General features: G+C 51.9%; 5 protein-coding genes across 5 annotated transcripts; 2 read left to right on the top strand and 3 right to left on the bottom strand.

Annotated features, from left to right (window-relative positions):
- Nucleotides 1-384: 384 nt before the first annotated feature.
- ACET3X_002376 (uncharacterized protein) lies at nucleotides 385-3,070 on the bottom strand. Its single transcript, XM_069449112.1, has 5 exons — nucleotides 2,341-3,070; nucleotides 2,135-2,292; nucleotides 1,551-2,081; nucleotides 894-1,503; nucleotides 385-842 (listed from the first exon to the last, which is right to left on the bottom strand). The coding sequence occupies exons 1-5, from the start codon at nucleotides 2,577-2,579 to the stop codon at nucleotides 632-634; spliced, it is 1,749 nt and encodes a 582-aa protein (XP_069308923.1). The 5' UTR covers nucleotides 2,580-3,070; the 3' UTR covers nucleotides 385-631.
- Nucleotides 3,071-4,146: 1,076 nt separating this feature from the next.
- On the bottom strand, nucleotides 4,147-4,734 carry ACET3X_002375 (uncharacterized protein; the record flags this gene model as incomplete). Its single annotated transcript, XM_069449111.1, has 1 exon — nucleotides 4,147-4,734. One exon carries the CDS (start codon nucleotides 4,732-4,734, stop codon nucleotides 4,147-4,149), a length of 588 nt encoding a protein of 195 aa, XP_069308922.1.
- An 8,446-nt stretch (nucleotides 4,735-13,180) lies between these two features.
- Nucleotides 13,181-14,571, bottom strand: ACET3X_002374 (uncharacterized protein; the record flags this gene model as incomplete). The annotated part of the gene is made up of 5 exons (XM_069449109.1): nucleotides 13,181-13,345; nucleotides 13,395-14,186; nucleotides 14,248-14,394; nucleotides 14,454-14,500; nucleotides 14,553-14,571. The coding sequence occupies 5 exons, from the start codon at nucleotides 14,569-14,571 to the stop codon at nucleotides 13,181-13,183; spliced, it is 1,170 nt and encodes a 389-aa protein (XP_069308921.1).
- Nucleotides 14,572-15,125: 554 nt separating this feature from the next.
- Nucleotides 15,126-16,477, top strand: ACET3X_002373 (60S ribosomal protein uL18). Its single transcript, XM_069449108.1, has 4 exons — nucleotides 15,126-15,175; nucleotides 15,320-15,392; nucleotides 15,444-15,597; nucleotides 15,651-16,477. The coding sequence occupies exons 1-4, from the start codon at nucleotides 15,167-15,169 to the stop codon at nucleotides 16,315-16,317; spliced, it is 903 nt and encodes a 300-aa protein (XP_069308920.1). The 5' UTR covers nucleotides 15,126-15,166; the 3' UTR covers nucleotides 16,318-16,477.
- A 553-nt stretch (nucleotides 16,478-17,030) lies between these two features.
- ACET3X_002372 (uncharacterized protein) lies at nucleotides 17,031-21,267 on the top strand. The gene is made up of 3 exons (XM_069449107.1): nucleotides 17,031-17,363; nucleotides 17,461-20,328; nucleotides 20,379-21,267. Exons 1-3 carry the CDS (start codon nucleotides 17,273-17,275, stop codon nucleotides 21,059-21,061), a joined length of 3,642 nt encoding a protein of 1,213 aa, XP_069308919.1. The 5' UTR covers nucleotides 17,031-17,272; the 3' UTR covers nucleotides 21,062-21,267.
- Nucleotides 21,268-21,761: the final 494 nt, after the last annotated feature.

Here is a 21,761-nt window from a genome sequence, read left to right as displayed (position 1 = left end):
ACGAAACCTGAGACCCTGGTTGACAGCGATGTCTGACAGGGGAGATTCTATCTCTTCCGCATTTTCCTTCTGGCAGGTGAGCAGATTTCCGTTTCCCCGCTGGGAGAGGCGTTGTCTCGGCGGGACCGTAATGAAGCCAGGCCGCAGGCTGTTCGATCTGCTGCAATAGGCATGCTGGTCCCTGCAGCTGAGATATGCAGATAAGCGGTCGCTAATGCTTAATGCCGATGCTCAGTCCGGCTTCCAGTGTACGTGTGATGCGGTACGAATTCTATGTGGTATGGGAAGATCAAGCACGAGAATCATGGTCGCGACAAAATGAGCACACTTTGCGTAAGCTCTCAGTTGAGACGCAGATTTTTGTAAACGCTCGTATGCATCATGGTAGTTGTCTCACACGTTTGATCGCTTGCCTCGTTTTTCGTTGGCGGTATTCCATGCACTACTTACTCGCCTACATCTTGCTAACACCCCTCACCTTGGAGACTGACCTTCACACTGTCAGAACTAGATTACATCGGTCGAGAATGCATAGCAAGTGATATTGATACATGGAAAAAGATTAACTGATAACAAAAGAAGTGGCATATGACCGGATCTGATCATGTATTGGAGAAAGCTCGCATGTTTATTAGCTGCGGTCCTCAAATTCTTGCTCAGAGCGCTGGTTGTAGGCATCAAGGCTGTCAAACCAGTCTAGCTTGCTGCGTATAGCTTCTTCCGTGTAATCCGCAGTGTCAATATTCTTCGGTCGGAACTCCGGCTGCATGGGATCAATGAACAGCGTAGTGTTATCGTAGCCCCATTTTTCGAGGTTCGTAACGTTGAATGCAACCATCATGCTATTTGTTGTTAGTGCCAGGAGCAATGATGATTATCGTGAAAAGACTTACTCGTAATCTTCATGGATGAGGTTGTGACAGTGGAACATGTAGACACCCTCCCATGGTGCATACCTAGCCACAACGCGGACGGATTCACCAGGGGCTATCCAAACAACGTCCTTTTCGCCCGCTGCCTCGTATGGCATCACCTCGTTACGACCACCAGTGCGAGACAGCACCTGAAAGTCAACAAGATGGATATGAACAGGGTGCGAGGCGTTTCCACCTCCGTGTCTCAACTCCCAAATCTCGTCCGCGCCTAAGACAGGTTTTGTCAAAATGCGATTCTCGATATCCTGCCAACCAACTCCATTGATGACCCACTCGCCATTGATTCGGGAAAAAGTAAAGTTCTTAGTGACGTTGGTTTGTGGTGGTGGACGGATGTAGCGGAGGTCGGACGGTACAGCGTCGTTATCGGTGCAGTTGGCTACGGTATCACTGACCACGAATCGCATGACACGATCGGTGGCCGCGTAGTCAAGATTGCCCGCCATCCCACGCTCGTTGAGCATTGTGATGTTCTTGCCCTTATAGTCGGCGAAGTCGACAATCATTTCGTAGCGTTCGCCTTCAGCGATCGCAAAGCTCTTTGTGTTTACTGGATGGGAGAACAGTCCTGACAATGTGTTAGAGAAACTCCGAAAAACTGTCACACAAACATACCACCGTCTGAGCCAATCATGTCGAAGCTCAGTGACTCTTGAGTTTCATCATCTTGTAAGTATAGATCGTAAGAACGACTGACCGAACCATCAAGGACGCGGAAACGATATTTACGTGGCTCAACATTCAGATACGGCCAAGGCTGACCGTTCACATGAATGACATCGCCCCAAAGCCCAGTGTTGTTATGTGTGTCGAAGAGAAGTGAGCCATCGGCGGCGTATTGTTTCGCGCTCAAGGCTAACGGGATATCGTAATCACCAGCTGGTAAGTCGAGGGCTTTTTTAGCGTCGTCCGTCAGAAGATAGAAGCCATAAAGACCCATGTAGACGTTCTCGCCAGTCTCGTGCTCAGTGTGGTCGTGATACCAGATAGATCGCGCATTCTGTGCATTTGGATAGTAATAATCCTTGTATTGGCCGGGATGAGCATAATCAGCCGCCCAGCCATCGAACGGAGCGCGGTTATACTGTCCATGAACGTGGACAGATGAGTTTGTTGGGCTGTTGTTAGTGAAGCGAACCACGGCCTCTGAGAAACGTTGTTAGCATCGACCCTATCAACAGAACCAGCTCGAAACCTACCTCGTCCCTTTCGCATCATGAACGTTGGTCCTGGAGACAGCCCATCATATGTGTATAATGTGGTAGCCGGTAAATTGGGGTATATTTGTTTCGTATCTGACTTGACTTCAACCTCGTAGTAGTCAATAATGGCACCGGTGGTCTCATTAGTATATGTGCTACACTTTGTCAATGCTAAGCTACACCCATGGTACTGTCGTACTTACAACTTCGATTTCTTCACTGGGGGTATAGGCAGAGGGTACTGGAAGATCCATGTGTATTCTGGACTGTCCCATCTTTCCGATTGATTATTCGGTGGTATCGTGTCGTATGGTGGCACGCTCGTCTCGCTAGGGAGTGCAATGAGGGATGACAAAGTCACACTGGCTAAAGGAGTGGCATGTATGCTGCGTGTAAAACAGCTAACGAAAAGGAATGAACGAGTGACTAAGGAAGAAAACATATTGAGATGAAAACCTTACCTACTTGAAAACACACTCTCCGCGGCTTCTCAAAAGCTTTTAAGGAGAGAACGATAGCACATCTTATACAACCACACTAGTCGTTTTCGTTGACGTAGTATATAAGGACCAGTCCGTTTGATGAGACATGGCCAGGTGATAGATCCTGCGTCCCTGGCAGAACGAAGGACAGACGCAGGGACATCTGTGGCTTACTTCCAGGGGTGTATATCCGCATGTAGTGACTCTCTTAATAGAAACATGATTCACCATCTCGGGAAAGGAAGTTCAAGGAGAGTTCGCCTCATCGAAGATGCATGTTTTGGCTGATAAAAGCCGAGAAAAAGGAAGGTAAGGGGGATCTTCAACCAGTACGCCACCAGAAAGCAGTGCGCACCTTGGTATCGTTCGACCACAACAAATGTAAATGCGAGAAGATCAGGATGTAGCTTTCTCCATCACTCGATAGATAAAACGGCTGTATAATTGGCGCGATGGGTGAGTTGATGTTGTGAATGGCAAACTGCGATGATCCGTGGACCCTTCTCGCGTGCAGACGGCGTCTAGTCCCAAAGCGGCCGCACCTGCCAATGCTTTCTTTGGTTCCGCTTTCTCCTTACTTCACACGCGTTCCTTGAGGTAACCACATACACTACCAGCACATGCGCGAGATGTGGACACTGCCTGTGCATGTGTGCTCTTATCTTTGGTTGACTCTTACGAAGCCTATGACCACAATGTCAGTCGCGCTCTCGTGCCATCACATGCTCCTCAACAACCTTCTTTTATATGCTGTGGCGCAGGCTACGCAGCACTATGCGTTCTCTGTTACTGTCATTTCCACAAAAAGCAGATTCGCTTCTATTCTCAATGCATGGCATCGGCACTAACACCATGACGAGGCTGAAGGAGATCTCTCAATTCATCTGCATCCCTGGGTATGTCATGGCTGCCACAATCATGCAGAGCTTGTTGCTACATGGCTTCGGATACTGTGTTTTGTGGGGTCGCACGGCATACTCTCTGCATACGCATCCGGAGCTTGCCACCACGGACTGATGCATGTGATCTATCGAACGGCAATCGAACACGGGAACCAAAAACGCATGATCGTCAGAAATGGATATTGCCACAGGGGTGAACGCACACCATCATCTCCCGAATTGGTGTATTGATCTGAGCGATCAAACGACTACCTAGGTAGTCCCTGTGTTGAGGCATCCAACGATCCGGACAAGCCCAACAACATGCACCGTTGTAAAGCCTCTAACCGGTACATCAAGCTGGAGAGATGCGTAATAGAAGTCAATAGGCGACAGTCCACATGAACTGGTCATTTCCTTGTCTCCCAAGGTCATTATTGCCTTCGAGCTGATTACGAAGGCCATGGATGTTATTCTAGATTGGTAAGTACTCGGGCAGAATGATTTCTGCGCGTCAGGCGTAGTATTAAGCATGAGGGATTTATTGCTACTTTCTGCTGGATCTCAAGCAAGTTGTTAACTGTGATCCAGAGTATGTACAAGAAGGTTCGCCCACAACTAAGCACTATCACTCTTATCAGCATGCCTACCAGTATCCATGACCTCCACCGTAGTAACCGCCGTAGCCTTGGTCGTATTCTCCATCATAGCCCCCACCATAGTATCCGTCGTAGCCTTCATCATAGCCACCATATCCATCGAATGCGCCATACTCCCCACCAAATTCGGCGTCGTATCTGTCATACTGATCCCAATCATCAAAGTAATCTTCATGGCCGTCATGATACCCTTGTATACCCCCGAAAAGTAGGCCATGTCCAAAACCTGTCTCCCATGCTTGTCCTCCCATTTCTACCATGCCATAGCCGTTTTCAAAGCCTTGAGGAACCCCCATCCCGTATCCTTCCCTCAAACCACATGCACCATGAAAGGTGGACTGGCGGCCGTGTGCACGGGCTTTGTGGTATTCCGCCATAGGATCAGGGGGTGTCTCAGGGGCGCGGGGGAACTTGCCGGTTGGAGCAGGTTGTCCTGGAAGCCAGTACTGCGCTGTAAACTTATTGCCTTTCTCGTCTTTCCAGTGGTGTGTCCATGGGCCTTTATCGGAAGGATCGCGATGCCCGACTTGGTAAGCGCCATTTATGATATCCTGCATATTTGGTTTCGGTTTCATTGCTACGATGAGTGGCGTTCAGGCAGTAATGCTTAACAGTAGTTGATGTATTGGAGAAATTGTTTCGGTTTCCGCAGTAGAAGTACGAGTTGATGAGAAGAGAAAGAGCTGGAGAGTGGAGAGTATATGTGCTTTCAGTGTTTATATAATGATACCAGGTATTGATGACTCAAAAACGTGCTAACATACTACTGGTAAAGCTATATCATGCGTTGTGTCAGGTTCGACCTATTTCCAGTTTGGTGCGCTGTTTTCGATCTATCAGTCACATATTCACGGATTTTTGTTGCCAAAAGTTGGCCTTCATCACAGTCTCCATTTAATATATGCTCATGCAAAGTCGTCGTTCACAACAAACAACCGTTGAGTAATATTGCGTAACAACAGATGACGGAGAACACTAGATGACCTGAGGAGTGGTAACTTCATCTTGTTGAATCGAGACATCAATACTAAGACGGCAAATCCCAAATGGAGGGCCAAATGCATTTCGTAACTCCAGTTCGTCGCTCAACTACTTAGATAAGTTCTCAGTAAAAGCCATACCCATCATACCCACCATAACCCGCATATCCTCCAAATGGCCCAAAATTCTCAACTTGATCTAAATCTCCGGCAAAGTCGTCATATTCACCATATTCAAACCCGCCATATCCTCCGAACTCGTCCTGAAAGCCACCATGCCCATCGTATACACCCATGCCGCCAGGGTAACCACCATAGTCGTAGTCGCAGTAGCCACGGTGGTCTTCAAATATATCGCCATAACCGTCGTAGTCTCCAAACCCATGATCACCATCATAGGCGCCCATCTGATAACCTCCGCAGTATCCGTAATCATCACCCTCGTCGTATCCACTACGATATTCATCCCGGTTCCCCAGCATGAAACCAGCTTGTCCACCTTGGTTGTAACCGCGGCCAAACCTGATGATAGTTTTATGTCAACAAATCGAAGTTCAAGAAAGAGTAGTCGCTGAGAGCTAAAGCACTGTATGCATACCCGGTGAACTATCCCGCCATATGTGCTTCGTTCGCCCCATGCTCGAAGCCCTGAGCTTTGGCTTCTTCAACAGTCTTCTGTTTTCTTTTATCACGAACAAAGTCAGGTGCAACAACATGTCCTGAGAAGTAGCGATAGGTACCGTCTGCCATTCGTTCCCTACCGATCGCATAATCACGTGAATCGTTATGGTCGTAGTTCGCGAAAGGGTCGCCTGGGTTTTGCTGCGTGCGTTCCCTGTTGCGGTCTCTTCTGCGACCCATGTTTTTGTTATGTCTGTAAGTAGCAAAGGATAGCTCAGGTGTCTGTGATCTTATATTTTGATGTGGGAGATACTCGGAGAGTAAAAGCCCACAGGTTTATGTGATTTATATATGCGGTATCATGATGGCACTGCGTTGGCTAATGACGGAGCTAGGATCTTGAAGAAGTGACGGGTACAGTGACCTTCGAGTATATAACTATACACCCACCGATTGACATATCCTCTCCTTTTGAGGACACTGATGCATACTAGGCATAAGTCTCGAGTAGATGTGTTTGTCATAGTCGTGGCTAGGTGAGGCATGTTGCACATTCATTCATGGTGTTTCGTGGGCCAGATGCGTTATTGTCATGTGTTCGCAGTGCTTGAGGTTCCAGATTGAACGTACTCGCTTTTTGTGTGGTCGTCACTATACACGTTTGCCTCATTCAAGCGAATGCTGGTTAAAGTACTTTGCCACAGCGATGATGCCCATACGCGGCTGCCGCGTCTTCTTTCGAGGCCGCACAGTTGTTCACAGTACCCATGTCTGCAGTATGCCCACCATCCATAATTTTCCATGTGGAGATACAACCGACATCGAACAACCACTGCCAGCAGAGCGGACAGGTTTGCCGCAAGTACGACGCGCGTCGCTATAGGTCTTGGGTTTGAGGCTGTAAAGGATCCCACGCGATCGTTGCAATGAGAACGCAAGCCTTGCCCTCGGCGTCACAACCAAATTGGAACTATTTCCGAGCGGAAGAAAACGAGAAGCTTGATTCACGCGTGGTTGCCGCAAATATCCATGTCTCGTTCGTGCAGGGCGGGTCTATACGGTCCGAACATAAAGGCCCGAAGCGGCTGATCCGTACTGGAGATCTCGATCGTGGAGTCACAGTACATGTGACCTCACGTAATACTGCAATCGAAGCTCGTGAATTCGTCACACCGAACAGCGGCTGAGTTTTCTTATGACGACGGCAAGCAGGATGGTACCTGGTTTTGGGTAATCTACATTGACTTTATCCTGGTGAACAAGGTATCATGTCAACTCAACCCAACTCCTGGCTTAGCGCTTTACTTGAATTCTTCGATCCTGCAGTCTTGCACATCCTTGTGGGCGTAGTGATTTGCTTCAATACCTGCGCTTTATGGCTGTGTCCGTGGTTGCATGCATATATTTCCCAATGTGCCTAGACAAAAGAAAGTTGCCGTAAATTTAAATTCGACTACACCAGGAGCGGGCATTGGGTGGCAGACTTTGTGCTTCTTGTTTTTTTGACATGCACCATGTACCTGGGAGTAGATGGCGAGTCCACACTCATCACCAAAGAGACCTGGATTCCGAATGGACTGACCTTTGTCGTCAGCAATGACAACGCCCAGTCGCTCTACTTCCAGCATTGCAGATCGCACGTCGCATAACATGACCAAGCCGCGGGGGGACTGAGTAGGGTGAATCAATGGAAACATTCAGCGAGAAGTCGGTGAGAGGATTGACCACACCCTCCACCAGGGTGTAACGCGGTATTGCGGAGTTGAACATGTGCGGCTTTGGTGTGGAGATGTGAAGGCACACTCATCATGTATGTCATTGCCGTACCGGTATGAAGTATGCCTCGGCAATATCGAGGTAGCCGTGGCTTGACATACAAAAGTGTTACAGACGGTACGCTAGAGTAACGTGCTCTTGGACTGTTGCGCTTGAGCGAGTCTAGATACTTACATGGTGTTTTCGTGTTGCCAGGTATCCGTCCCCAAGGAGCGGCGGAAAGTAGAGGATGTCTAACCAGAAGGAGTTAGTTTATGCTACAGATCCCGGTGACGGCAGCCCAACCGCCGCTGACGTAGCTCCTCCTCATCGTCATTTTTACTTCTCGATCACCAGCCCTTTTCACATGCAAACCTAATTGGCGTTCCTGAAACACACCTCCACCGTTCCTGGATGTCCCTGAATTATGTTGGGCTTACAAATCATGCAGAATGTGGAGTGAGGAGGACCTGGTCCTATCGTCGGAAATGATTCTGCGAGACGAGGAATCGACGACGACCCGATTCCTAGGCCATGACGAAGGGAGTCGTCATGCCGTGGATGCGTTTGCACTAGCCGTAGTTTGAACCAAAGCCCTCAAAATTATGGCGTGAGAAGCGGCTTGCAAGGTAAGCGGTGAAAGAACGGCAAGCCTACGGCCACGTGCGTCACGGTTTGTATGCTAACAGTTAGAAACCATTCAGCGAGTTGAATCGGACAGCTTATGCTAATGGCTTTCGCGACATGTCGAGCGCTGCATGAAGTGGAGGCGATTGTTGATACGATTTACTGTTTATCGTTGTGTGGGAACTTACAAAATACCCCAGTTACCTATCACTACCTTGACTGCACATACTAAGCAGCAATCATGCTTAGAAGCTTAAGATGGGTCCTCTTGCTCGTGACTGAACCTAGAGAATTTGGTAATAGAGCGGCTTGGAAGAGCGCATGCAAGCGTTGACTAAACGAAGAATCAAATGGAATCTTCGAACCTTCGATTTAACATGGTTTTCCAGATCTCCGTGAGCGACAGACACGTGATCTACAACGTTATCTGAGGTCCACGAGTAAGAGATCACGTCTGCACCACTCTCTCAGTCTCCAAGTTCCCTTGGTTTTTACAGCGTACACATGCTGTACAACGCACCCTGCATCATGCCCGCCAGCACGCGCTATCAAAGCGCGACGGCCGTCGCACACCACTCATCCATTCTTCACAGCATTATCGATGGCCGGAATGTCGCATACAGCCGATGCCCAATCCCTGCATAACTCTTGACCCACACACATGGCATTTATTCGGCATCTCGGATCCGCGAAGGAAGAGGCACGGGGCACAAACTTACCACACCACACCAACCAACGGCGCTCGCATCAAAAGACGCAGGGAAGCCGGACCAAAAACGAAATAACACAGCGATAAGGAAGACCCTGTTTTTGTGGTGCAAACCCTATGAGATCTTGAGCGGGCTGTGCAAAAATAGCATGTGCTGTCAAGCTAAACTCGGATCAATTGTGTTGTTATCAACATGTGCGAATTTGTGAATGAGAGGACACGAGTTGTCGTTGTCTTGGTGGAGTTCGGCACAACTACCTAGCGCCCTCAGTCACAACAACCCAACACCATGCACAACGTGTATGCACGTTCTCGCGAAACAAGAAACGTGCGCAACACTCAACACTCAACGGTTCCCTCCTCAGTCCAGCATCTTGCCCCAAACACAGACCCCTTTCAGCCAAGATCACCACCCGGTACACTTCACCTCATCCAGCGACACTTTATGAAGATCCTTCAACGGGCTGCGGGGCAATCAAGCACACAGCGAGTAATCAGCTTGGCAAATCTCTGTTCTAACATAGCCGTCAACCATTGAGGTATGTCGATCTTTCCGTCCTCCAGGGATACCTCTTTACTCGACAGTTTTACGCCAACGCCAACGCCGAATGATCACCATCAGAAAATCTCAGGTGATGGCGATGGTGTGTTGGCGATGATCAAAATGGCTGCCAACGGCCCGTTTAAACCTGCTTTTAGTTTACTCCTTTTGACAATTTGATCGCGATCACCCCCGTCTCTCCAGCCATGGTCAGTGCCGCTGGAGGCGAAGCGAGAGCGCAACTGCAGCCATAGCGTAGCGTACGCGCCTTACAGTAGTCCATCGAAGTATGCAGAGTGGGTTTGGAAAACGAAGAAGATTCAGGGTCCGCTCTCACGGCGCGCTATATGCGTTGGTCGACTTTAGTAATGTGGAGTGATATGGGGAATGATTTGATTGTGCTGGATGCATTAGGAAAGCACAGAGAGGGGGGGGAAAGTCATGTTAGCGGTCGATGCGAGTCGTACAACACACATCACGCCCGCTCTTTTCGGCGACTAGTACATGACTGCGTGTTTCAGAAAGGCGAATGCGGCCGCGCTGGATACGGGGTGGTTTTTTTTTATGGGCCGAAGAATGGGGAAAGCCCTATTCGGATAGACCGGCATCTCGCGTGGTACTATTTGGATACAGCGGAAAGACGTGTGAGGTATGTTGTGGCAGTGTTTGAGAGGAGTGATGGGGTGGTAGAGGCTGTGGTGTATCTATGACGACGCAGGTGTAGGGATTCCAGAGGAATGACCAAGACTTGTTAGGCTGAAAGACTACCGGCACAATTTGATGTAAGATGATGTGATGTGACTAAATTGAATGGCTAGCTACGTGAGAAAAAGACCCGTCATCTGTCCGGCTCAACACCACTGGTGGAGCGCTTACAGTGAAGCTATGGACAGGCGAGATGCTATACGATATACTGTTTTGGAAAAACGTATCTGGGTATTTGGGAAAAGCGACCGGTGCCACGCTCCAGCACTTGGAGGTGATTACAGAAGAAGAATGTGCGAGTTTGTGTTTGCCAGAGCGACCGTTCCATCCGTCTACGTCTATGTTGCGTTCGATTCGAGTGCTGGTTTTTGTGTTTCTGATGTTAAGGAAGAACGCCGTTCATGCTCCATGCCGTGGGGTAATATGACTCCGGAAGTGTGTAACAAAAGGAAAGACGTAGAAGTGACTGCTTTTCTCAGTACCGTGTCCGAGCAGCAGTTGTTGAGCGGTTGTGTGTTTGTTGGTGACCGACGAGTCAACTGCGAACAGGAGTAGCCCGGCCAGGGGAGTACTCTCCCCTTCGACGAGCTTCCTCACGGATGTACTTCTCAACGTGCTGATCGGCCTCGGCTCGGCTTATGCCAACGGTAAGGTAGCCGCCGGCATCTTCTTCAAGTTCCAATGGAGTGACTACCCCAGGGCTGGCTAGAGGCTCCAGTCGAGGGCTGGTCGGCTTTGGTCCAAAGCCCCGAGTCTGACGGCTGGTGTTGGCGAGAAGTTGTTGCTGGTAGAGGTACATCTGTCTCTGGACCTCATACTGCCTGTTGCTTGATCGAGGCGACGCGGGCGAGTTTGGGCTGTCAGGACCGGCAACGGGTGTGTTTGCTTGACTTGAGCCTTGGGAGGAGGCATAGTTTGCTGGATGGAAGCGGGGCAAAGAAGGAAGCCTCAGATGTGCAGCAGGCCCGGTGTTGCTGGATTGTCGTGGGTTCAATGCTGGTCGACGTCTAGCCTGGGAGGGAATGTCCAGAGGCTGCGATCTGGGGGAGAGAGGCGAGCTGATAGCAGGCATGCTGCGGTCTGCTGTTCGAGAGGACATGTTTTGGTGAGAAGTATCAGGTCTAAAGATGACTCGCGAAAGGGATGGCGAGGTCGGCGGGGATCGCATATGACGTGTGGCGAGGAAACCTCGTTTGTGCTTGGGGAGTGAAGGGTACGGGCTCCGGAGAGGCTGTTATAAGGAAATCCCCTCTTATGCTAGCGAGGAGAGAAACGGTCGAAAGATAAAGAACCGTGCTTCCGGGCAGTAACGCACAGAGCAGCTGCGGTGTGTAATATATCTAGCAGCGGGAGGGTACAGCAAGGCTTGGGACTTGGTGGCAGGCCTCGGGGATGGCAGCCGATCCTACTAAAAGGTACAGCGTTGATCTTCCGCTTGGAGGCGCACTGTCGTGCGGTAATCGTTCCTGAGAGGGTAACGACGTGATGCACGGCTCAAGTGGACCCCGTTTCAATTTGGTGGGAGCACAAGCGTTTGTTACTGGCAGCACACCAAGCCGGTGTCTATCAGTTGCAACTTGCAACAGGTGGCTGCGGGCCGGTTATGGCGGAGTACAGATGGCGCGTGTGTTTTTCCCGAAACTTGGGGTCCACAATCAAAGTAGGCTGGAGTGTGTCGGCTAGTTTGAGGATGGCGCAGAGGATTGAGGATTGTTGCTGGGCTGGGCTGGGAGGGCTAATCTAACAGGTGAGCAGGAGGACTGTGTGGTACCAAGTCCTCCTTTACATATCCACACAGGACAAGGCCGTAGCAACGAGGCGCGCCACATCTGCAGGCGCTATTATCTCGTCATTAAACTTCGCAGGCCTTGGTTTCGCTCCTTGAGCGGGGCGCTCTTTTCCTGCCTCGCTAACCATGCAAATCGTCCAACACGCCTACTTGTGCAGCATGTCCGTTATGACGCAGTGCAGCAACCGGCTCCTTTCTAAGGCCGAACACGTGCCAGCCTTGGAATTCCCGGCGCTAAACGCGTGGTGTGAACACAGCATTGCAAACTTCCATCAATTGCCCTGCAGCTCGACCAGTGTGTGGTAGGGCACCGCTGCATCTGCACTGGAGCCCTGCGGTAGGTTGCAGAAACGCCTTTTTGCTTCTTTCGCATTAGGCTTCGCGCGCGTGCTCTCTCAAAGCACCGTCTGATGAGACAAATGGTAGCGCGCACAAGACATGACACCACCACACTGTGGCAGCCGCGCCAAGTTGCTTCGACCTCGTGAGCCCCTAAGCATTCTTCGCAAACCGCTATGCAGATACTGGTTTGAGTCAAACGGCGAGAACCGATCGTGATCTATCATGCGTCTTTTCCGTCGTCTATCCCGAGGTTAACCCTAACGTCGCCGAAAAAAATATATAGGCGATAGTGTTTTGAGGGCGAGCCGCTCGCACGGTACCGACAAAGCTGCACAATCTCACAACACCCAACATGATGGAATTACCGCCTCAACGGACAGCCGCTGGGGCCGCTCCTTTCCGCAATTCTTCCATCGTCTACTGAGCACCTGCGCTGACCGATGACGCCTGTGCAGAAACGTTGATGTATGTGGCATTTGCTAGAGGGTTCCGGCTATCCTCGCCGCACGACAATGCCGTCACTTAGCTCTGACTCGGGCAGAAGGAGAAGGAGCTTAGCGCGGTGACTAAACGGACCATCTAATCATTCCCTTCATGCATCAAGTTGCAATGAGGAAAGTAGTGCTTTCAGTCACGGTAAAAGTTGCACCATCTAGTAGATCACCCGTATGCGGCGGATGTCTATATAACACTCCAGCCGCCAGAAGAGCTCAGGCAAATCAAGTCTGCACTCGCATAATTAGGGAGGGGACGCAAAAGCAACGAATATTGAGGCTTGATGTGCAACACCGGGGCAAGTCAACGGAAAACAAAGACCGCATTGAGAAGGTGACAGCTGGCCAAATCACCAGCCAGATGTCTTGGTCACTCGTGCTAAATGTCCAAGGCCAGCCTTGCTGTGAAATTGATTGATTTGTTGGTTGCTGCCTGTTTCCGCAAGCCCTTCGCAGTATCATCTCGCGCCCAGCTTCTCCAACGCCTTGGCGCCTTGTTCCTCCCACTCGGCCTTTGATATCCACATGTTCTCCTTGTCGGCCATGATGTTCGCGAGCACGGCTCCACCAAGGAAAACCATGTGCCTTCGCCGTGGCGGGTCTTCGATGCGGACCTTGAATTTCTGCCTCCATGTTAGCATTGCTTAGCTGGACGCGTAGATGTGTACCCACGTTGAGTCGCTCCGGGTTTCCGCCCAGAACCTTGGTGAGCCATAGCTGCTTGAGCTCCTTCTCAAGCCGACTGGGCAGACCCGGGTACATGCTGCTACCGCCACTGAGCACAATAGCCTTGTAGAGACTGCTCCTGACATCAACATCGGCAGCTTGGATCGTGTTGAACAGGAACTCGGCAATACCGGGCTGCTCAACGTCCACAAGATGCGGCTGGAACAGACATTCAGGAGCCTCGAAGCGCTCACTGCCCACCCGGATAACCCGACCATCTGGTAGGGTGTACGACTCTACCAGGACGGTTGTGTCCTCACTAAGGCGCTGGTCCAGCTCAAGGTCGTATGAGACATAGCAAAGCTTCTCCTTGATCTGACGGACGGTCTCGAAGTCGGCAGTTCGGTTGAGGGCGTAACCCCTCCGCAGCAAAAGAGCGATGAGGTTGCGGGTCACGTCGCGTCCGGCAACATCGAGGCGACGTGTGAGGTGATTGAGGACGGTGCTCTCGTATACGGGGACAATATGCGTGACGCCATCTCCCGAGTCGACTACTACGCCGGACGACAATCCTTGGGCGTATAGGGCTAGGACGGCCTGGATTGCCACGTATACACCCCCAAAGCCGTAGCGCTCAAACATGACTTCACACATGGTTTCGCGGTTCTTGAGCGGGTTCATGGGCGGTTCGGTGAGGAGGATCTTGCGGCCGGTAGGGTCGAGTTTCATCTTGTCGTAGAAGGTGTAGTCCCAGACATGCTGCATGTCATCCCAGCGCTTGACGATGCCATTCTCCATCTACAGGGCAAGACAAGGTTAGCTACATCATGACCTGCAGAGGTTCTGATGGTGCACATACAGGGTACGTGATCTGAAGCATTGAGCGCGCTGCCGCTGCCTCGTCACCGCACATTATGTCCTTGAGCTGGATGTCACCGCCATCTCGCTCTTCGGTTCGCAGGATGGGTCGGCCGACTATTGAGGGAAACTGGTGGTCGGGGAAGTTCTAAAGAGCAGTGTATCAGCCTTTGCCATGTCACACTGGGCGCTTTCTACGCAACATACCTGCCCGGCGTAACCCGCCTTGAGGAAACCCGTACCGCCATCGAGGACTAATTGAAGGGTAAGTAGAGCTCCGAACACAGAAGAGAAAGCTGCGCATACCAATGGGAGCTTCAGCCATCCTGTGCAAAGCTCGAGAGGGTTGTTGAGGCTGAAGGAGTGGATGTTAGAAGCTGGCCGTAGCTCGGTGCTACGTGCCTTGAGGTTGACGACGTTGGCGGGGCGCATGGTTGGCTAGGTAGGGGTCCGTGAGCACTCAAACGGGCGAATGCAGATGCTCCCCTACAACTTGAGATGCGAGCATCGCTTCATGAACATTAAAGTCTGCAAAAGTACCACGAGATATGCATGTGGAAACAAGACGAGGACAGCGCAAAGTGTGTGATATTTCACGTGCCTCAGAGCTGCCTGTCCGGTGCACAAGAGACATGTCTCTGCTTACTACAGCCCATGTGTAGAATCACCAAAGTTACTGCATCCATAGGTCCCCCTTTGTTACATCAAATACTGTACAGTCCATCTATACCCGTCCAGGTTTTGTCGTCGAGGACCGAGATGATGGTCACCCATCTCATGCCACTGACATGGTCACCCACCTGGAAGTCGCGACTTGCGCATCGCTTAACACATGGTCCGAGCGCCAACTGCCCACTCCAATATCGTCCTGCGCCAACACGAACTTTCTCCTCAGCCAGTTCAACTAACAGCAGGTCAAGATGCCTTTCGTAAGTACGCCCTGAATTGCGCCCGCAATGCCCCCCTCTGTTCCATTGCCTTGACGGCATCCCGCTTCGACGAAAGTCGAGTGGAGTCTCTGCGAGATGCTTCGAATGCGGGTTTGAAGCGCCAATCGCTGACTCTGTCAAAAGTCCAAGCTCCAGAAGAACGACGCCTACTTCTCGCGGTACCAAGTCAAGTACAAGCGCCGCAGGCAGGGAAAGAGTACGTATTCAAAGAAGCGTTCAAATCGCGGCAAAATCTGACCATCCGCAGCCGACTACTATGCCCGTAAGCGGTTGATCACCCAGGCCAAGAACAAGTACAATGCGCCCAAGTACCGCCTCGTCGTCCGCTTCACCAACAAGGACATCATCTGCCAAATCGTCCACTCCGAGATTGGTGGTGACAAGGTCTTCTGCGCTGCTTAGTACGTTACCACACGACTCTGGCTCCGTTGAGTCGACAACTAACAAATCACAGCGCCCACGAGCTGAAGGCTTACGGCATCACCCACGGTCTTACCAACTGGTCTTCCGCGTACGCCACCGGTCTGCTCCTTGCCCGTCGTGTCCTCAAGAAGCTCGAGCTTGACGAGGCCTTCACTGGTGTTGAGGAGGCCGACGGTGAGTTCACCCTCACCGAGGCCGCCGAGGTTGATGGCGAGGAGCGCCGCCCATTCAAGGTCTTCTTGGATGTCGGTCTCACCCGTACCTCGACTGGTGCCCGTGTCTTCGGTGCCATGAAGGGTTGCTCCGACGGTGGTGTCTTCGTTCCCCACTCCGAGAACCGCTTCCCCGGTTACGATATCGAAGGCAAGGAGCTCGACGCCGAGACCCTCCGCAAGTACATCTTCGGTGGTCACGTCGCTGAGTACATGGAGACCCTTGCCGACGACGACGAGGAGCGCTACAAGTCTCAGTTCAGCGGCTACATCGAGGACGACATCGAGGCCGACGGTCTTGAGGAGCTCTATCAGGACGCACACAAGCAGATCCGTGAGGACCCCTGGAAGAAGGAGGAGAGCGATGCTCCCAAGAAGTCCAAGGACGAGTGGAAGGCCGAGTCCCAGAAGTACAGGAGCAAGAAGCTCACCAAGGCCGAGAAGGAGGAGCGTGTCAAGGCCAAGATCGCCGAGATCACCGCCTAAGCTGTTGCTTTCTCTTCTTGATACTTTGTTTTACCACGACAAAAGCAAGGCTCTGGCGTCTGGGGATGACATGGGAAGGATGCCTGCGACAACAGGATACAAGTACTGTACTTAGCCTCACGAGCTCAATGAGATGATGAGACGGCACGCCGACATTGGCAACCACAACAAGATACCCCCACGCAAAACAAAAGTGCCCCTCGTGTTCAAACATGTGTGCGTGAAGGTTCCTCGAATAGCAACACGTGATACGCCCATGTGGAACCGGAAGCGGCCGACACCACATGGCGTGCTGTCGCGGGTTTGACCATGGTTGAGAGACCAACACGGCTTGCTTTTCATGTGCTACGACGACGGTCAGGTGTTTCAGCGGCAGCGGTTGCAGCTGGACGGGACATTGTGCAGTCAGCGCTTTGTGGGATGCGGTGCACCAGGCTCTGGGCGAGTGAGGCATGTGGACATGTGGCGATTCAGGGAGTGCGATTCAGGGTGTTTGGAGGCGACATAGCCGACAAAGTATATACAGGCAATGCTCGCAGTCGATCATGATGTCGCGCGGGATGTTTGACGCGCGATAGAGCGCGGTGTGGAGAGGACAAGGAGACCCCGAAGCAATCAGCCGACACGTTTCGTCATCGCCCAGCTCTCTCGCTCACGGCCTGCATATGTTCAGCAGGCGCACGTTCGCACACAACATCGCATCGGCCGAACATTGCACAGAGCAACTGTCGGAAATCGCGCAGCAATTTGACGTGAGGGCAACGAGTCGTCGAGGTGGCATCTAGAACACGGTCAGCGGCAATATCTTGAGGCGTTGCAGCATTTCCATTTCCATTTCCGTTTCCATTTCCAATCGGCGGATTCGTGTGGACGGCCAGAAACCCCGCTGACTTCCGCGATCGCCTCACGGAGGCCGTTTGCAACGCTGACGCATGGCGAGACCCCTATATACACAATGACAGCCATCCAGACATCCGTCGACACTGCGTCAGCCATGGAGGACATTCACGGAGTCGATGTCTCGTGGCTGCACCACTCAACTAGAGGTACGTGAGGCCCGCTTGCCCGTGGGTGGAGACGTCTCGGCCTTGCGGCGCAACCCTGAGTTCGACGAGCCCTACTAACATGTTTGCGCCTGAGCAGACCATCACCATCGCCAGCAGGCGCCCTCGTCGCCAGGCCTGAGCAGAGATGCGCCCCCAAAGACATCGTCGCATGGTGGTATACCCGCCAGGCCCCGCCACGACGACCAGCAAGTTCCTGAGCCGACACCGGCGACTGCGAGACCCGCATCACCGCCGCGACCGCCCCCAGCAGCATCGAGCGCAACGCCGCCCCAGAAAATACCGCCAAAACGTCCAGCGCTGCTCAGCCGAGGCAGTGCCGACAAGCATGGCAGTGGCACGACGCCACCCGACTCGAGAACTAGCTCGCGCCGCAACTCGTGGATGAACAGCATCAGCTCAAAGTTCTCGTCGCAAAACTCGCCCGCACAAACGACACACACCCAGGCCCAGGGGTCGCCTGCCGCGGCCAATAGCCCGACCAATGCCTCTCACTCGGCCAACGGTGCTCTGAACGGCATACAGGCGGCATCGGGAGGCGGCAATGGCCCTGTCGAGCCCTACATCCCGCAGCAGCCAAAGAGCTCCTTCGTCGGCAACGTGCTGCGACGCCTGTCATCAGGTACACAGGTTGGCGCCGCTGGCAAGGTCTACCCCAACGGAGGAATGTGCCCGCGAAAGGTCATGAATGTCGACCCCAACCGCGAGCGATGTCTCGTCCCCGAGCTGGATCAGAACAAGCTGCGCAAGGTTGCATTTTGTGTCGATGTCGAGATTGCTGGTGGTCCAAAATACAAGGATGATGTCGAAGCAGACGACAAAAAGGCGAAGCGCAAGGACAAAAAGCTGAAGGAGCGTGGCGAGGGCGAGGCACTGAGGAACCCGGATGCTGTGGCCGAAGAGAAAGACAAGGATGGTGTCGTCGCCATCGCCCAAGAAGTCGTCGGCACCGATTCTGAGCCAAATCCCGAGGGCACAGTCTTGGAAGAGGACAAGCAGGAGCCGAGTAGGAAGAAGGAGAAGAAGAAGCGATCCGAGGCCGAGCGCAAAGAGCGGAAGGAGAAGAAACGGAAGAAGGCTGAAGAGAATGGTACAATCCCCATGGAACTCACCAGAGACGACGACAGCGCCAGTGCTGAAGGGATACCTGCTGCTGCCACTGTTGCTGCTGGGGCACCGACTCCCCGCGCTCAGGACCGTCCAACTATTGACCCCCTGCGCATCTACCGGAGATGTTGCCAGCTTCGCGAGTCTCCCATTCTCAAGCGCATTAGTGACCAGCTTGCAGCTCCACGAGCGTGCTCCGATGTCCAGCCAGGCGTTGTCACTTGTCTAGATCTAACAGGGTCCAGATTGCAGTTGGCTGATGTCTTGACTCTGTCTGACTGGCTCGCCATCGTGCCTGTTAAGAAGCTATTTTTAGAGGACGCCGACTTGAACGACGAGAAGATACGCGTCATACTCGCGGGTCTCCTGGCCGCCAAAGTTCCAGAGCCTCCAAAACGGCGTAATCACTCCAATGATGGTACCCAAGACGGACTGTGCCAGCAAGGCTCATCTGCGGTCAAGAAGCTGGTTCTCAAGAACAACCCAAAGATCACAGCTGAAGGCTGGAAACACATCGCGCTGTTCCTATACATGTGCAAGTCTATCATGGCCATCGACGTGTCCATGATACCGTTTCCCAGACCTCGACCACAGGTGGCTTCTCCACAAACTAACAGCACACAAGCACCGTCTCCCACCAAGGACAGCAGGTCGGGAGATGTGGCTGAAATCTTTTCAAAGGCCATTTCCGAACGACTGGGCGGTTCGGAGCTTCAGGAACTAGCCATGGCCGAATGCAACTTGACCTCATCGAGCATCCGCAAAATCATCGACGGCTGCGTCATCAGCGGCATCCAACGTCTAAGTCTTGCGACGAACGACATCGACGCTGAAGGTCTGGAACATGTCCTGCATTACCTGCGCTCTGGTGTCTGTCAGGGAATTGATCTTGGCGGGAACGACCTACGATCATTAATGGACAAAATCTGTGACAGCATCAAGCACTGCCAGAACAGCCCGCTGTGGGCATTGTGCTTACAAGACACTGGTCTCATCCCGGAAGCGCTCAAGACACTCATACCAACTCTGGTTTCCCTACCGTCCTTCAAGTTTTTGGACCTGTCGCACAACAGGGGCCTTTTCCTGGGCCAGACTTCGTTGTGTCTTCTGAGAAAATACATGCCTCAATTCAAGGAGCTGAAACGGATACATCTCGTGAATGTCGACATGAAGCCCGAAGATGCCATTGCTATCGCGGAAATTCTGCCAGATTGCCCTCACATTGCGCATATCAACATTCTTGAGAACCCAGAGATAACTCGTGTTGCAACTTCGACAGACGAGGAGACTCAAGAAGAGGCTGCCGCATTATATGCGTCGCTTACTTTGGCGGCTAAGCTGTCCAAGTCGCTTATATGCGTTGATGTGGACATTCCAGCTCCTGAACAAGGCGAAGTGATCAAAGCACTCGCGAAGCAAGTCGTGGCTTATTGCTTACGCAACATTGAATCCATCAACGAAGTGCCAGAGCTCCGAGCTGCTCCGAAAGAAGTCGAGGTTCCGGATATTCTTATGCGTCTCGTCGGTCCAGAAGACAGCAATTACAAGGAAGCAGATAACACGTCGAATGCTGCAGACAACGACTACATCGTTGGGGGCACAGGCATTGCTAAAGCGCTTAGCTACTGCCTCTCTCACAAGGAGACCGATCTTCGCCGAGTGTCAGTTCCAGTCAGTGGTACCTCCACCCCCAGAAGCAGAAGCAGGGTACCAGTGCTTGAGGAACCAAGCAAGGCCAGAGCCATGTCCAAGGATCTCCTCGAGACAGCACGGAACACGCGAAATAGGATCCAGCCTGCACTTATCAGAGAGGCGAAGGGTGGCAATGACCTAAACTACCGTAAGTTCCATAATCTCTCTGTCGTACCAATGTGACTAACATGTCGATAGGCCGTTTGCTTTTCCTAGACCAGACACTTGAAGGCATGATCCAACGCTTCGAAGACGAATACCCAGAAACGCGTCTTCAAATATCTGATGCTGCTTCAACTACAAGCTCCAAACTCAGCAGCTCACCACCCACCTCCGCTGTACCGACACTCGAGAACAGTGTGTCGACAGATTTCACAACTGCGGAATCAGACGAAGACGAGCCCTCGACCTTACGCTCACGTCACAACTCGGATGTATCTCTCGCATCTCGCCACATGTCGCTTGAGGAAGGACGTCTTCACCGATTCGGCCACCGCGTACGCACCGGTCTTCTTAACCCTTCACGTCCAACGACTCCCGACGTCTCCGAAAATCAAGTCTCCTTCATCTCAGGTACGGCAGACGACCAGGGTCTTCCCGAACACCTTCTCGCCATGCGCGCATACTTCCAGAACCACAGCGGTGACGAGATGAGGCAAATGATTGAGGGTAAAGGCTGGGAACAGGCTTTCAACAGCGTCGTGGAAAATGCCGAGGAGCTGAGGAGTCTTGAGAGAGAAGACCCACAGCAGTTTAAAATGTTCAAGGAGAGTCAGATTGCGGCGTTGAAGAATCGTAATCCAGATATTTTTGCGCCAGGGGAAAGGGAGGGCACGAGTGCGGAAGGGAACGGCGCGAATGACTGTGCTATTGAGGACTAATTACGAAGTGGGAAGTTGAGGAAGAGCTGATGGGAGGCTTGGTGGTCACTGGGAAGTGTAATCAGTATAATATTTCTACTGTTGACTTGAGCTCAAAGGCTGACGCGTCGGAGCGTGTTCACCAGCTCAAGCGTTCATTCTTTGTACATATTTAACATACAGCTACTTCGGCTTTCACATCGCCTTGTATGGCATGCTAATTCAGCTATGATTCTTATGTCACAATGTCTCTACCATGGAGAGCTGAAACACGCCGTGTCTGTTTCTTGTGATTCGTTGCGCTTTCCTGGCTCCACGCCATACTAGGGAAGAATCGAACGCCACCGCTATAGTCGCCTGGGTAGAGTTTCGCTCTATGAAGGAAGATCAAGTGCTCTCCTGTAGTTGCCTAGTAGGGTGTTCGATTTTTCCCTTGTATGGCGTGGTGTGTCAAAAAGATCAGGAGCACAACATAGCGAAGGGAGGTAGGCAGAAGCGCCAAACCAAAAAACATGTCCATTATGTCACCGCCCCTTCGACGGGTATTGTTACTACTACCCGACCCATCTACATGCTTTCTAAGGATATCATAGCTCGAGAAAGTTGCATGTCCACTAACACTTCGTCTTTAAGATGACTCGAGCAAGCGAAAGACGTGAAAAAATGCAGGAAAAAAAAAAGCTTATGTGACATCACATACAAGATGAAAAAGAAACCACCG

The sequence above is a fragment of the Alternaria dauci genome, chromosome 2, assembly GCF_042100115.1.
Source record: "Alternaria dauci strain A2016 chromosome 2, whole genome shotgun sequence".
NCBI classification, from domain to species: domain Eukaryota; kingdom Fungi; phylum Ascomycota; class Dothideomycetes; order Pleosporales; family Pleosporaceae; genus Alternaria; species Alternaria dauci.
This window is presented reverse-complemented; position numbering and strand designations above follow the sequence as displayed.

Bases quoted from the DNA above. Each gene is read 5' to 3' on its own strand.
- ACET3X_002376 (XM_069449112.1), bottom strand. From the start codon at position 2,579: ATGTTTTCTTCCTTAGTCACTCGTTCATTCCTTTTCGTTAGCTGTTTT. The intron at 2,293-2,340 runs GTAAGTACGACA...GACAAAGTGTAG, and splicing joins CCAGTGAAGAAATCGAAGTT to CACATATACTAATGAGACCA. The intron at 1,504-1,550 runs GTATGTTTGTGT...ACACATTGTCAG, and splicing joins CATGATTGGCTCAGACGGTG to GACTGTTCTCCCATCCAGTA.
- ACET3X_002373 (XM_069449108.1), top strand. The intron at 15,393-15,443 runs GTACGTATTCAA...GACCATCCGCAG, and splicing joins GCGCCGCAGGCAGGGAAAGA to CCGACTACTATGCCCGTAAG. The intron at 15,598-15,650 runs GTACGTTACCAC...AACAAATCACAG, and splicing joins AAGGTCTTCTGCGCTGCTTA to CGCCCACGAGCTGAAGGCTT.
- ACET3X_002372 (XM_069449107.1), top strand. From the start codon at position 17,273: ATGACAGCCATCCAGACATCCGTCGACACTGCGTCAGCCATGGAGGAC. The intron at 17,364-17,460 runs GTACGTGAGGCC...GCGCCTGAGCAG, and splicing joins GCTGCACCACTCAACTAGAG to ACCATCACCATCGCCAGCAG. The intron at 20,329-20,378 runs GTAAGTTCCATA...ACATGTCGATAG, and splicing joins TGGCAATGACCTAAACTACC to GCCGTTTGCTTTTCCTAGAC.